The sequence below is a fragment of the Cajanus cajan genome, chromosome 3 (assembly GCF_000230855.2).
Source record: "Cajanus cajan strain Asha chromosome 3, NIPB_CcT2T_4, whole genome shotgun sequence".
Classification (NCBI taxonomy): domain Eukaryota; kingdom Viridiplantae; phylum Streptophyta; class Magnoliopsida; order Fabales; family Fabaceae; genus Cajanus; species Cajanus cajan.
This window is the reverse complement of record NC_138519.1, coordinates 5,944,418-5,957,359: the sequence shown is the minus strand read 5'-3', so window position 1 is coordinate 5,957,359 and position 12,942 is coordinate 5,944,418. Positions and strand designations below refer to the sequence as shown.

Genomic DNA, 12,942 nt, shown 5'->3' with positions numbered 1-12,942 from the left:
CTTCAATGAATGTTTTCACCTTAATTAGACTTCAAGTTTCAACCTAGTAAACCAAGTTAAAACCAAAAATATCTAAAATAAAATTACTGACATGACATGAACTACAATTTTGAATTTCTACTATAACAGTAACAATATGTCTCTGGAACACGTGTACATCATTGATCTTCGTTATGCTAGCTATCCTTGTTCAATAGAAACTAATGTAGTATGTGTTCCTAGCAGTTTGAGCTTTACTCTTTACTAATCTACTTCAGTTGACAGGAACCAAGGCACCAGAAATTTGTGCCATTTGGCAAGCTATTCTAAATTATTTTCTTAAGCACAAGAAATATATATTTCGGACATAGAAATCAAATTACAAGCATGTTCTAACTTAAAAAATTCTTGTCAGTTATTATGCTTGAGGATTTGTTTGGTCCTGCTTGGAAGCGTTTTTCTAGAAAAATTTAGACAACATAAGTCAATGGTAAAGATTTCAACAGTGTCATACAAACAGCAAAGGTCAATGAATTTTGGGAAAACAGGCGCATTTGCTCACTCCAAATTGCCTGTGCTATTATTTTAGACAACATCACTGCATAATTTCATTCCAAAGAGCACTTTTGCTCGAAAGCTTGCTGCTCTTTGCGACATAAGTCAAATTCATTTGTATGGTAATACATGCAGCCAACATACTCATCCATCTCCTTTGTGCACTTTTGGTGTAGATCCTTCAGACTGCAGAACAAGCATTTAATCACCATCACTCAGAAATTCTCAAGGATAATATTCAAAAAGTGTAACAGAGAAAGCATCAGACAATGACAAAAGCCATGGTAGTTAGGAGTCATCATACTGAAAGCTCAATTATAAAATATCAAATAAATCATAAAAAATTGCATGAATCTTAAAACAAATGTCTAACAGATAGAAATGAATAATATGAAACTATGTATCATTGTGCACAAAAATAATATTATGAATTAATTACTTTATTTGTATTTTGTAACAGAATGCATTGTGCATTGATAAAGACCATTTCCTCATAACCAAAAAAAAAAAAAAAAAATTCTCAAAGATGCTAAGTCATGGAATAGAATATTCAACAAGGTGTGTGAAACCTTCTACCTTCAATGTCCGTAAAAAAACGAGTAATAGCATGTGGGGACCAATAACAATTTGAGTTTGAAACATGGTATATATTTTATTATTGTTATAACGCCCAATCAGATATATGGTACTTCCAAAATAACAAACTATCATAGACATCAGTTATGAACAAAATCGTATGATTCATGGATTTGATACCAAAAGGATGCAAAATCAGCAAAAGCAGAGATGGTGAACCCACATGATTATTTGATATGCAAACAACCACAATAAACTTTCATGTAATAATGACCAAGACATTCCAAACACCCAAGTTCTAATACTAATGCAGCATCTTAAAGCATAGAGCCACATTCCATTTGTTTCCAACTCTAATATCAACTGAAATATCATCATTCTATATTTCCATTGTCAAGTAGACAGAGAGAAGGGCGGTATATGGGGCTAATGACATTTTTTTCATGGCCAAAAGTAAAACAATAAATGAATGAACATAAGATATCAGTTCTCTGCCATCTACAGTTATGCACTTCTCTCTCTATTTTTTATTTGTTCTTTTGGTAAAAAAACAAACATTGTTAACTCATTATAAAAAAAATAAGATAAATAGAAACTTCAGAAAGATGAGAAGTTGATTCTTCACTAATTCAGTTTGAGTGCGTGTGTGTATATAGGGTAAGGCTAGTCAGCAACAACCAATTTTTTCCCACTAGGTGGGGCAGTTAAATGAATCAAATGACATCATAATTTTCAATTGTGGACCATGACTATAAACAAATCACCTCTAAACTATTCGCCTTTAACTTTTATTGGTCTCCCACCCCTCTAATCTAGTTGTAAGGCCACTCTCCATTTGATCTACTCTCTTCACTAAAGATTCTATAGGTCTTCGCAACACAAATCCAAACTGCCCAAGGCTAGATTCAACTATTTTCTCTACAATATGTGCTATACCAACTTTCTCTCTAATGCATTCGCTCTTAGAGTCTTAGTCTTGTCTAATGCATCCATTGGTATAGTATGTTCACTCATCGACAACATCATTCTCATCTCTACTACATTAAGTTATTCTCGTGTTAGCTTTTTATTGCCTAACACTCAATTCCAATATTCCATTGCACATCCTATAGTTGTGTGGCAACTGGCAACATTTTCCCTTTATATTGAGCAGTGCCTTTTTATCAGAATTTTGTCAGTTCCAACAGAAAAATGCTATGCAATGAGAAAAAAGACACCCAAAATTTTGACATGATTCATCTAGATTCAAGGGTAATCTTTTGATGCATAATGTGGTAGGGACCACTTACCCATCCAAATGTCAACAAGCATGTCAAATCATTCTATTAAAAATTCTCATAAAAGTTGTGCTTCTCTAACATTTTCAAAGAATTGTATGTTCACTGAATGCCATACTCAATTAAGTTTCTACATGCAACCAACAATTCCAACAAGTAGTCCAAAGCATGCAGAACAAATCACAAGACCAGCTGGAAAACACAAAAAATGAGGGATATTCATAAAACTAGTCAATGGCTTTTGAATCTGAGATTCGATTTATGTAAGAATTAGATAAAATATCAAGCTAATAACCCCCCCCCCCCCTTTCCCCAAAAAACAGGATCTTCAATATAGATTGAGTGATGCTACTGCCACACTCAATTTCTTTACAAAAATAAACAAAACAAACTTTTGCCTCCTGACCCTAGACCCAATGGTAAAAGCAGTAAATCAATCACCTAAGCATTTGCGGAGTGAATTGTTTTGCATTACAATAGCTAACTGAATGTTACAAATATCTTCAAATACAATTCCATCTTCTCAAAATTTACAATAGATTGACATTTACAACCACTTATGAACAAAACAACATAAATAAATTGCATGTTTGGATTCACGTTCACTCATCCAGAATCACATAAAAATACCAGTTAACACCGGTTAACGCGATTTTCATTAAATACTCACACGTTTGGTTCCACATTGAGGAATTGATTCTGGTTTCATAATTGATTTTGAGTAGAAGCAACTTTTGCTCTGAATAAAAAAAATTATATAGTGCCTTTTACTATCAACATGCTTATAGAACGAAAACATCCCAACATGAATCACATCACTTCAAAATCAATTTTATTTGGTCTCACCCAAACACGCACTCACTTTCCAAACCCTAGGCATTGTTAAAATCTAAAAATCAAGAAAACTTAATTGAATACCAAACAGAACCCAGGTAAATGAGCAAAGATAACAATAAAAAAAGAAGAAGAAAACTCACAGGCCAAGGACACAGCGAGTAACATCGCGACCCTTATCGAGGCACTTTTCGGGGTTTTGATCCTTCTTCTTGCACTTGAGAAACTCCAAGTTCTCGGAGTGGCACCTAATCCCAATGTGCTTCGACGATGCCATCAACACCGCCGATGTGGGGATCGGGTTTCCCGCCGCATCTACAGCGCTCGCCATCTGCTTGATCAGTCTCCTTCTGTTTGAATAAAAGCTAATTAAGATTACTTAGGGTTTGAAAAGGAACGAGAAAATTGAGAACGGAGAAGGCTTTACCTTGAATTGCAGTGATTTGTGGAGAGAGAAGAGGGCAATTAGGGTAGTCTTCCGCAGTGAGGTGAGGAGTGCCCAAAGTGCATCATGGAGTGGACAAGACATTCAAGGGCAATATCGTAATTGCACTTTTGAGGAGAGAAAAAACTAATTGAATTTTTATATATATATTTTTTTTGCAAAGTTTCTATAATATAGTTCTATTAATCTACTTCAAATATTTATTATATATAATAAAATTTATATATAAATATATATTATATTTATTTATATATTTTATTTAAATTTTGTATAAGTAGATATTTTTAAATATATAAATAATATTTTAAATTTTTGATAAATAAAGTAAGTATAGAAAAATGTGTTTGAAGAAAAGAACCTTAAAGAAGGATTTTGATCTTATAATGTATATTGGAGAAGAGCTTTATTTAGGAGTTGTGACATTGTTGAGTTTTTATTTAATTATATTTTATTGTTAGATTAATTTTATTGAAGAGGTTGTGTTTAGTTTTATTCCCTTTGGTTTAAGAAAGTGACATTGTTTACGGTGAAATTCGTTTATGGATTCTTTTTATTCGAACTAGCACGACAAATGTTTCAATTTAGGTATATTTCGTTTTGACTTTTGAAGAACAAGAGAACATGGAGGAGAGAGAGATTAATAATTACTTGTTTCTAGATATTCATTAATAATTAACAAATAATAATTTTCATGCACATAGATACTTAGATGAACAGAATGAACAATACATACATTAGCAATACAGATCATGGTTCACTTGCATAAAATTACAATTAAAATGCTAAAGCATAATTATGCAACTAAACTACGTGATTAACAAAAGGAAACTACGCTAATTCTAATCCTAAAAAGAGAAAAGAAAAGTGGCCGAGAAGTTGTCATACCCAAAAACAATTCCTTGCACGAAAGCCATATGCGCAGGTAGAGAGTGCTTGAGAGTTCAATTCAAGTATGAGTTTTCCAACCTCTGTAAATGACTACCTTTCGCATATTTATAGCACCATTCAAGAGCAGTTAACTTGATGCATGTGTCATTATGGGGAATAACCGCTATCCACTATGCTTGTTACGTGGGTTTGGGGCATAACTTCTCATAATCGTTTCTTCCCACGTGTCTTGTTTCTGCAATTTAATAACTACCTTGATGCAACTACGAGTAACCTTTAATAACTTCTGTTTTTCGAACCCATCATTGTTCGACTCGAACCACTTCCCTTCGATTTCGAGCATGAACGAACAAGATTTCTACCCTATTCATAGTAGGTGTTTGACCATTTACTTTATTTTCGAGCAGTGTCATGCATGTAAGTTTTGACTCAGTAAGCCTAACAAATGCCCCCCTAGGATATCAATCTGGTGAGCATTGTGATGAGAGATTTGAATTCCTATCGAAAATTGTTTTCCGATCTTCGGTCGACTTGCTTAATTAGTGAATGACTTTATATTTCTTCGATGAAAACCTATATTCTGACGATTCATTTAATGTAATAGACGTTATGACCGTTTGATGGGACATTAATTATCCTGACAGCGCGTGTTTACGTTTCCCAATGCTATCAATGCACCCTAAATCAATGCACAATATATTTTTGGCGGCCGTTTTTATCACCTATATTTAAAATTTGAATTAATTCATGGGCTTTATTTCACCCCAGGCCCGTTAAAACTTCTTTTACCCTAAGGTAAAATCTACTTTTCATCACTTTCTTCCTTCGCGCCCAAGACTCTTTGCCCTCTTTGCTCTCTTCTTGTCGTGCATCTTGGCTTTCTTCTCCGGTGACCTTGTACCCCTCTTTCATTCCTCTCTTCTCAAGTTCTTGGAGCATTATGGCCTCTTCCGCTGCGTCAACATCCACCGCCGTAGCATCCACGGTTTCTCCTACTACTGCCTTTGCAACATCTCCTGTTCTTGCCACTGTGACATCTCCTACCGCGGCCACAGTGACAACTATGGCCACCACAACCTCTACTCAGGCTAATCCTTTACTGATGGCCCATGCGCAAGTTTGCAAGGTCAACGACGGGGATGATACCTTCATCCCTATTCCAGGCATGGAGGAGGCAAGCCTTAAAATCTTTTAGTCTCAGGTTCTTCTCCCTTTTACTCTTGCAGATGGTAGTATGCATGCTTTCTTAGGGTCGTTTGCTGGTCAAAACAAGAAAAAATTTGGGAATACATTATTGCCTGAAGACTCGTCTACTTTACCCTTCATTCATTCGTCAAAAATAGATCTTTCTTTACTTAGAGATACTACTAAGATTTTTAGGGCTTTTCCCCCTATCAAAGATAGGCATCTACAATGGTTACTTCGTGTAGAAAATGCAATGAGTTCTTCTTGGGTCGAAACTGGTATATTCGAGTTCATTCAACTTGCCAAATTTGACCTACATTTATTCGACCCCCAAATGCTTCTTTCTGCAATTTTCTTTTGGAATAGAGAAACGCGAGCCTTCGAGTTCCCCTGTGGGTTCGTTTGTCCTACCCTTTTGGATATTGCAGCAATAACCGGCTTAACCCCTATAGTAGATAGGTTATATCCTGATGTCTTCGAGGAAGAGATTTTGATCAAAGAGCTTTCCATCACCTAGGATAAGAAAACCTATCTAGCTTTCATTAACGCTCATGTAGGGCAACCTGGGACCCTTGTTTCGAATTCTGAACACATTGCCTTTTTAATGTACTGGTTATCTGCTTGCGTTTTTTGTATCCCTTCTCTTCAAGTGCCAAAATATTACTATACTCTAGCTCAGGCCTTACATTTAAAAAAGAGAATCTGTTTAAGCAAGCTTTTGTTGGCATCTTTATATACCTGCCTCGACGAAGCTTCAGAAAGCCTATTTCGCGAATCTGGACCTCGAAATCTCTCTGGCCCATTATGGTTGCTTCAACTATGGCTAAATGCCATCTTCGAGAAAAAGCTTTCTCTTACTTCGACCTTTACTCCGTCTTGTGAACTTGAGGGTTCCTGTTTGACAACTTTAACCCCTCGAAAGCGCTCGATTGATAATTTTGCAACATATATTGACGCTATTCACAGCTTTACAGACTTTAGTGAAGATTTGGCTCCTTTCATTCGACCCACTTTGGCAGGCCCATCTTGGCTTCGACAAAATAACCAAGTTGGAAATATTACTTCAGATTCGGCTGAGATCTAGTTTAGGTTCCTATCTTGGGATGTAATCATCTCTGGTATGAGACAAAAAGATGTTAGGATCTATCCTTACCAGCCTCAAATGTTTTCCCGCCAATTTGGTCTATGTCAAATGAAGCCTCTTCCCCTTCGACGAAAAGAGAGTATTGACGCTGACATTTGTGTCGAAACTAGGAATTATGAGGAAGTTTTAGAGTTTATTCTGCGTCCTGACAAAGAACTTAAACTCACCCCATGCCATTTCTCCCCCTCTTCTTAGTTTCAAGGTGTTATCTTCGATGGTGGTATCATTATTATGCAGATAAACTCCTCGATTTTGATGCTTTTTTGAAGAAGCTGGTCAACTCTCCTCTTTCTTCGCAGGGACCAAAACAATCAGGTACTTTCAAGAACCGAACTATTATTTATCAATTCGAGCAATTTTTTAAAGTCTGTTATCGACCTGACAACATGGGTCGAACCATCTTCGATGCATCTGTCTCTCTATCGAAAATGGTACAGAGGAACATCTGCTCGAAAAAGGTAATTAATCCTCGAGGGAAAACTAATTTCAAAAAATTTTGTCCTAAAAATATACCTCCTCTTCCGAATGCTCTTTTTGGTTTAGCTAAATATTTGTCTTACCCCCCTTGGGTAAAAACACTCGACCCACTTTACCTCGAGCGTAAAGCGGTCCCCGTAAAAAATCGAGTTACTTACGCGAGATGTTCCATGTACAATTTTCCTCGAAGAAGATGGTGGCCACTATGTTGGGTCGATAACACTAATCCTCCCCCTGGTAAATGACTATAACCCCAGAAAATTTCTCAAATTTTTCATTGTATTTATCTCATCTCCTTTCTATGTTGCTTTATACAGCTGCTATTTCCCAACGTGTTCCACAACATGTTGAACAAACTCCCGATTGGGAGAGTGATGATAATGATGATGTAAAGGGGTTGAAAGGTCGAAAAAGAAAGACCGCTTCCGACAAGGCTACTCTACGTTCCAAGGTAAGAATCTTTTCGATTTAACCCCTTTTAATCAAATTTCTGGATTTGTTTAATTCACTTTACCTTTGCTGATCCTTAAATTTCAGAGTATTGAGACCTCGAAAAAACAAAAAGTGGACTCGGGCAGCACCAAAACTGTAAGTAAACTTGCCTCAATATTCTGTTATTTGTTATGTAGAGTCTTGACTATAAAGGTTATCCTTTCAATTTTAGGTCTCGACCACGAAAAAGCTCGATAAATGGAAGGGGAAATTAACGGTTCCTCTTCCTAAGAAAACACAGAACCCTCCTGTTGAGAAACTTCTTAAAGACGCCATGAAATCGGTGCCTAAGGTACATTTCGTTTTTGATTTCGATTGAATTCTCTCATTGTTTCAACTTTTCTAAGATATTTGTTCATCATAGGACGTCGAAGTCATTCAAATTGACTCCTCTCGGGAGATGTCAAAGGACATTCCTATTTCCACTGGGGCATCTCAGCCGGTTCAATTTTCTTCGGTTTTCACTCTTCTATCTCTCCTTAATTTTCTTTTGATCTCATCATTTGTTTGCAGTTGGCCACTCCTCAACTCAATGTCGTCGAGATGGCCTCCATCATGGCTTCAATAGAGATTCCTCCTCAGATTGATGAGGAGAAGATTCCTACGGCAGAGCCTCCAGTGACCACAGAACTTCCTCACCAATCCTCCCAAGGTGAAGCTCCTTCTTTCGAGCTAAAACCTCTTTTCAGTCCGAATAAGGGTATATCTCTTTAACTTTGCATTCTTGTTATGACCCTCGCGGCCTTACAAATTGTCTTACATATATTGTTTCTTATCTTTTTACAGATTCGACTGGGTCTCCCAAGCCTTTCACTACTTCCCCTTCGACCCAGGGTGGTGTCGAATCTTCTGTCCAGGCCCTTTCCTCAATCCCTTCAACTAATTTGGACTTGATGAGTTTTTTTAATGAAGAGGACGAGGACATTAACAGTATTTTTGACGTCCTTGACAACTGGACAAGTGGTCCTTCTGGGTCGGAGAAGGAAAAAGAAAAAGTTGTTGAACAAGTTTCTGAGACAACTCCGTCTTATCAACCTTTGCTCGAATCCTTTCGATCGAAGGCGTATGTGGAAGACCTTGATCAAGCTTTCCTTATTCTAGAATTTAAGACTGAAGTGGAGCAGATGGTGGAGGATTTGCTAACTTATTCGGACCTTCCTCCTGAGATTCACCTGGAGCTTCAAGAATTTATCAATCCCTTCAGCCTGGCTTGGGACCTTCGAGCTAAGTGGTCCACTGCCTTTGAAGAAGTAACCCAGTTTGAAGTCGAAAGCGAGGGAGACCGTGCCAAACTCGAGAACCTTCGCCGAGAATTGCTCTCTATAAGGAAATCTACAGAAGAAATGATTCCTGCTTTGAAGAAGTTGCAGCAAGAGGAAGTAGATTGCACAGCATCCATCGAAGCCTTACAGCATGAGTTGAATATTCTCTGCTCGAAACAAGCCGCTTTGAAGACTCAAAGTCAAGACGTTGTGCAACGTCAGAAGAACTTAAAGGAAGAAGGCAAGGTTTTCTCTTCGAGACTGGCCAAAACTTTGGAGCACAAGAAACATCTGGAGAGTCAATGTGTTACTCGAAGACAAAGCTTGGATGAAGCTTATAAGGCTTTTACAGATTTCAAGTCCAAGTTTTGTAATAATTAGATTTTTTAATCTTGATTTTTCCAATTTCTCTTTGGCTTATAATGAACAACTATTTAACATTCTGTTTTCTCATGAAAGTGTTTCAAATATTTTCCATTTATAACTTTGTTCACATTTGAATCGATTTCTTTAATCACGTATGCGTTTTTCGAATATACTTGCTCGATTATAAAGGGACCTTCCCAATTAGGAGACCACTTTCCAAAGTGTCGAGATTTTTGATCCATGGGAAGAATCACTTTTAACACTAAGTCACCAACTCGAAAACTACGTGCTTTGACTCTCTTATTGTACGATTTCTCGACTCTTTCCTTTTGTTGAACAAGGTTTTGCAATGCAATCAATCTTTCTTCCTCTAAAGAAACCAATTCATCATACATTTAAATTCCAATAATCCTCAATAGGTAATTCATTTTGTTTCTGTATATGAATTGATTGCAAATTAATATCTATAGGAAGAATAACTTCGTGCCCATACACCAGTTTATATGGGGTAGTTTTCGTAGCATCTCTTGGAGAATTTCTGTAAGCCCATAATACTTGAAAAAGAGTTTCATGCCAATTTCGAGGCTTGCTCGAGATATGTTTCTTTATTAAACCAATCACTACTTTATTAGCAGCTTCTACTTGACCATTTGCTTGTGCATAATATGGTGTTGAAGTTATCAATTTAATTCCTCGAGATTCAGCATATTGAGCAACTTTTCGACCCGTAAACACTGTGCCTTGATCAGTAGTAATTTTTTGGGGAATTCCAAACCTCGTTATAACGTGATCTTCGACAAAATCAATTATGTCTTTTTGCTCAACTTCTTTCAAGGGAATTGCCTCGACCCATTTTGTAAAATAATCTATGGCAACCAATATATATTTATGATTTTTCGAGGAAGGCGGGTGTATTTGCCTTATTATGTCGATTGCCCAGCCTCGAAATGCCATGGTTTAATGATTGAATGCAATTCACTTGGAGGTACCCTTTATATTGGCCCATGTCTTTGGCATTCCTCACAACTCTTTGCGAATTCGATGCAATCTTTAATCATGGTTGGCCAATAGAAGCCTTTCCTCGACAAAGTCCACTTCATTTTTTCACCTGCTTGATGTGCACCACAGATACCTTCATGTACTTCTGCCATAGCTATGTAACTCTCATGATTTCCAAGGCATTTGAATAAAACTCCGTCGAAACCTCTTTTATATAATTCATTATTTAACAAGACATAATTGAGGGCTTGGAGTTTAATTTTTCTTTCGACTTTTATATTTGGATTTTGCAAGTACTCTCTCAAATCATTTCTCCAATCTCGTTGACTCGAGGAGCTAACACTTAGCGTTTCTAGATGGCCTAACAACTCATTTTTTGTATGAATTAGAGATTCGAGACACTCCTTACTTACTTTATACCCTGATGCCACTTGAGCCAATTCATTTGCGATGGTATTCGAGTCTCGAGGAATATGTTGTAACTCAACTTCATCGAACGCATTAAGTAACTGTACAAATCGAGTTTTGAATTCAATTAATTTTTCGTTTAAACACTTATACTCTTGAGTTAGTTGTTTGATGACTAGTTGTGAATCACCCCGAATTGATACATTCCTAGCACCTAACTCTTTGAGAATTTTGAGTCCCATTATGAGTGGCTGGTACTCAGTTTCATTGTTCGAGTATCCTCTGTATGTGGTTAATGATAATTTAGTCAGGATCCCTTTGGGGGAAATAATTAACAGACCTATCCCAGTGCCTAATTCATGTTTCGAGCCATCGAAAAATAGTTGCCAAGGTTTAGTGGTTAAGTAAATAACTTCTTTAGTTTCTTTCGAGTGATCCGCAAGAAAATCTGCAATTACTTGTCCCTTAGTTGCTTTTAACGGCTCGAAAGTTAATGAATATTCAGTTAACACAAGTGCCCATTTGCCAACTCGAGAATGTAAAACAGGTTTGCACAACATATACTTAATCACATTACTTCGACAAAATATTACAACAACACAAGGCCTAAGATAATATTTCAACTTTGTACAAGCAACATAAAGACTTAAACATAATTTCTCTAAAGAAGTATATCTAGTTTTTGCTCCTACTAACATTCGACTTAAATAATAAATGACTCTCTCAATGCCATTATCATCATCTTGCGCCAGCATGCCCACAATAGTCGAATCGCTAGCTGAGATGTACAACTTCAGTTGCTTTCCTTTAGAGAGTGGTGCAAGCACTGAAGGATGAGCCAAATAAACTTTGATTTCATTGAACGCCTTTTGGTGCTCTTCATTCCATCAAAATTCTTGCTCCTTTTTCAAACGTAAAAGAGGAGAAAATACTTTAGTTTTGCTAGACAAGTTCGATATAAATCTTCTCAGAAAGTTTACTTTACCTAGGAGAGATTGAAGTTCTTTCTTGTTCGATGGAGGTTTAGTCTCCATGATGGCTTTAGTCTTGTTTCGATTCACTTCAATTCCTTTCTGGTGTATGACAAATCCCAGAAACTCTCCCGCTGTAACACCAAAAGCACATTTCAGTGGATTCATTTTTAAACCATGTTTTCTCATTCTCTCAAAAGATAATTTTAAATGGCGTAGGTGATCCTCCTTTTTTTTCGACCCAACAATTATATCATCAATACAAACTTACCAATTAAATCATGGAATATCAAATTCATTGCCCTCTGATAAGTGGCACCTGCGTTTTTTAATCCAAACGGCATCATCACCCATTCATAGACGCCTAAAGCACATTGACATCGAAAAGTAGTTTTCGATATATCATTAGCTGCAATATAAATTTGGTTATATCCAAAATAACCATCAAGTAAACTCATAATTTCATTACCTGCAGCAACGTCTATCATAGTTTCAGCGATGGGCATAGGATATTCATCTTTGGGGGTTGCTGTGTTGAGATCTCGAAAATCAATGCATACCCTGTGTTTTCCATTCTTCTTCATAACTGGCACGACATTCGATATCCACTCAGCATACCTCGAAGTTCTAATAAACTTTGCTTTCAGTAATCTCTCAATTTCTTCCTTGATTTTTTTCGATTACTTCAGGAGCGAACCTTCGAGAGCTTTGCTTGACAGGTTTCTTTCCGGGAATCATAGGTAACCTATGTTCCACCAATCCTCGATCTAATCCCGACATTTCGTCATAATCCCATGCAAAGCAGTCTTTATAATCGTGCAGTACTCGAATTAATTCCTCCTTTAATTCTCCTTGCAAGAGCTTGCTAATATAAGTTACCTTTCTACTTTCGACAGTTCCCAAGTTAATTTACTCAAGTGGATCCTGAGATTCTAATTTATGTTCTTCCTTGGTTGCTCTTTCGAATCCCAACGGTGAATCATCGAAAATACAATCTAACTTGAGTTCTGACTAGGGATGGCAACGGGGCGAGGCGGGTACGGGTTTCATGATACCCGTTCCCGTCCCCGCGAGTTAAACTCAT

At 36.9% G+C, this 12,942-nt stretch overlaps 1 protein-coding gene across 1 annotated transcript; it reads right to left on the bottom strand.

Moving 5' to 3' along the window:
• Positions 1-369: 369 nt before the first annotated feature.
• LOC109792435 (Cox19-like CHCH family protein) lies at positions 370-3,795 on the bottom strand. Its single transcript, XM_020351851.3, has 3 exons — positions 3,649-3,795; positions 3,365-3,571; positions 370-720 (listed from the first exon to the last, which is right to left on the bottom strand). Exons 2-3 carry the CDS (start codon positions 3,550-3,552, stop codon positions 588-590), a joined length of 321 nt encoding a protein of 106 aa, XP_020207440.1. The 5' UTR covers positions 3,553-3,571; positions 3,649-3,795; the 3' UTR covers positions 370-587.
• Between the last annotated feature and the right edge of the window lie 9,147 nt (positions 3,796-12,942).

Excerpts from the sequence above, each read along its gene's own strand:
- LOC109792435 (XM_020351851.3), bottom strand. The coding sequence starts at position 3,552 with ATGGCGAGCGCTGTAGATGCGGCGGGAAACCCGATCCCCACATCGGCG. Across the intron at positions 721-3,364 it reads ACTCGCTGTGTCCTTGGCCT|TCTGAAGGATCTACACCAAA; the intron begins GTGAGTTTTCTT and ends CTTGTTCTGCAG.